Raw genomic sequence first — 1451 nt, 5'->3', positions numbered from 1 at the left:
TCAAGTGGAGATTTCATGTCTTCAAGAGGCGAAGGCGGGAAAATATTCAGACCTGTCAACTCTTTCTTCCTCTCTTTGGACTGTTGTTACTGCTGGGAGGGGGGGGTTGGGCACTACAAACACTTTTTCCCAGACCTTTTTCAACTTTTAGATCACTGTTATTCTCGTTTTGTTGTTGTTGTTATTATTATTTTTGAGAGGGGAGGCAGGGACTGGAGGGGAAAGGCATGAATCCCACGCGTTGGCAGGTGTGTATATTTGCAGTTTAGGTGGGGACTGGTGGGAAGTTACTCAGCAAAAAAGGACACCCTACCTCTGGAGGCTGGAAAGGAAAACGTGATGTTCCTCTTGAGATGAAGTTGGAGAAGAGGATAATTTTCTTGCAAATCTCTTTTGATTGCATTTGTGTACACATGTGCATGTTTACGTAGATGCAAAGACACCAAGTGTAAAGGCTTGGCTGGCTGACTAATCTCCTTACCAATGTCTAAGAATTATCAGTGATGTTCTGTACTTGGTGTGGAAATGAAGGATGTTGCTGCTGAAAATCTGCTTGATTCCCACAAAACTACCCCAACCCCATTTCAGAAACATTTGTGTTGAAACACAGGAGGTAAGTCTCTTCAGAGAGAGCTACTTTTGGCAATAAATACTGAAATGCTTGGAAATTGTGCCTAATAAAACCCAGAAATAATAATAGCAAGCACACCAATCTGGGAGAACTGGCCCTGTCAAAGAAAGAAACCAAATAGCTCAACACAAATGTTCCTGAAGCCAATCCTGCCCTCTTCACCTCGCCCATGTCCTGCAGAGAGGTCCCATCTCCTTCGCCTGAGCCTGTCCCTGCTCCCTATCACAGGTGGGTCAGCTTGGGCGCCTCTTGGATTCTGCCCTGAGAAGAAGCGTGGTGCGTGGAAAGGTCTGTGTAGGTGGGGTGGGTCTCACATGGTCCGTGGTGCTGGCTTGGGGGCATCTGTGGAGGCCCGTTGTAGTCCATGTTGGCAGCCTGGTGATGGGGCAGGTGATTGAGACCGTAAAGGGATGGGCCAGAGGTGGGCATAGAATCCACATAGTTACCTCCAACATAGACAGGGCTTCCCTGCATACTGGGAGTCCCGTAGGCCACCCCGTTCCCTTGTAAGACGTGGGGGTCGTACTCGGGGGCCGTGTTGGCATATTTTTGTTGGGAGGGGCAGCCTTTGATGGGGTTTTGGTAGTTAGTTGACATGGCATAGGCATTTTGGTGGGGTTTATTGAAGGAAGGCGGCGAGGGAGCATCATAGTTACTGCTCATGGTGTGCAAGGCGTTCATAAATCCGGCGGAGGATTGCATGGGCTGAGGGGGGCTGCCCGTGGGGGAAGGCCCTCCAGAGGAAGACCCCATGCCTTTTGACTTCTGATCTTTCTTATACTTCATCCTCCTGTTCTGGAACCAGATCTTGATCTGCCTC

The 1451-nt window shown here is 49.1% G+C and overlaps 1 protein-coding gene across 1 annotated transcript in view; it reads right to left on the bottom strand.

The window, feature by feature from the left end:
- Positions 1–853: 853 nt before the first annotated feature.
- The window catches only part of HOXB3 (homeobox B3), a 4704-nt gene continuing 4106 nt past the window's right edge, over positions 854–1451 (bottom strand). The window contains exon 4 of the mRNA XM_010008577.1: positions 854–1451. This exon is cut by the window's right edge and continues 12 nt beyond it. Coding sequence (XP_010006879.1) covers positions 854–1451 — 598 coding nt within the window.

This window comes from Chaetura pelagica, unplaced genomic scaffold, assembly GCF_000747805.2.
Source record: "Chaetura pelagica isolate M959 unplaced genomic scaffold, ChaPel_1.0 scaffold462, whole genome shotgun sequence".
Lineage (NCBI taxonomy): Eukaryota > Metazoa > Chordata > Aves > Apodiformes > Apodidae > Chaetura > Chaetura pelagica.
Note: the sequence above shows the minus strand (reverse complement) of the source record. Positions and strands in the feature narration are given on the sequence as shown.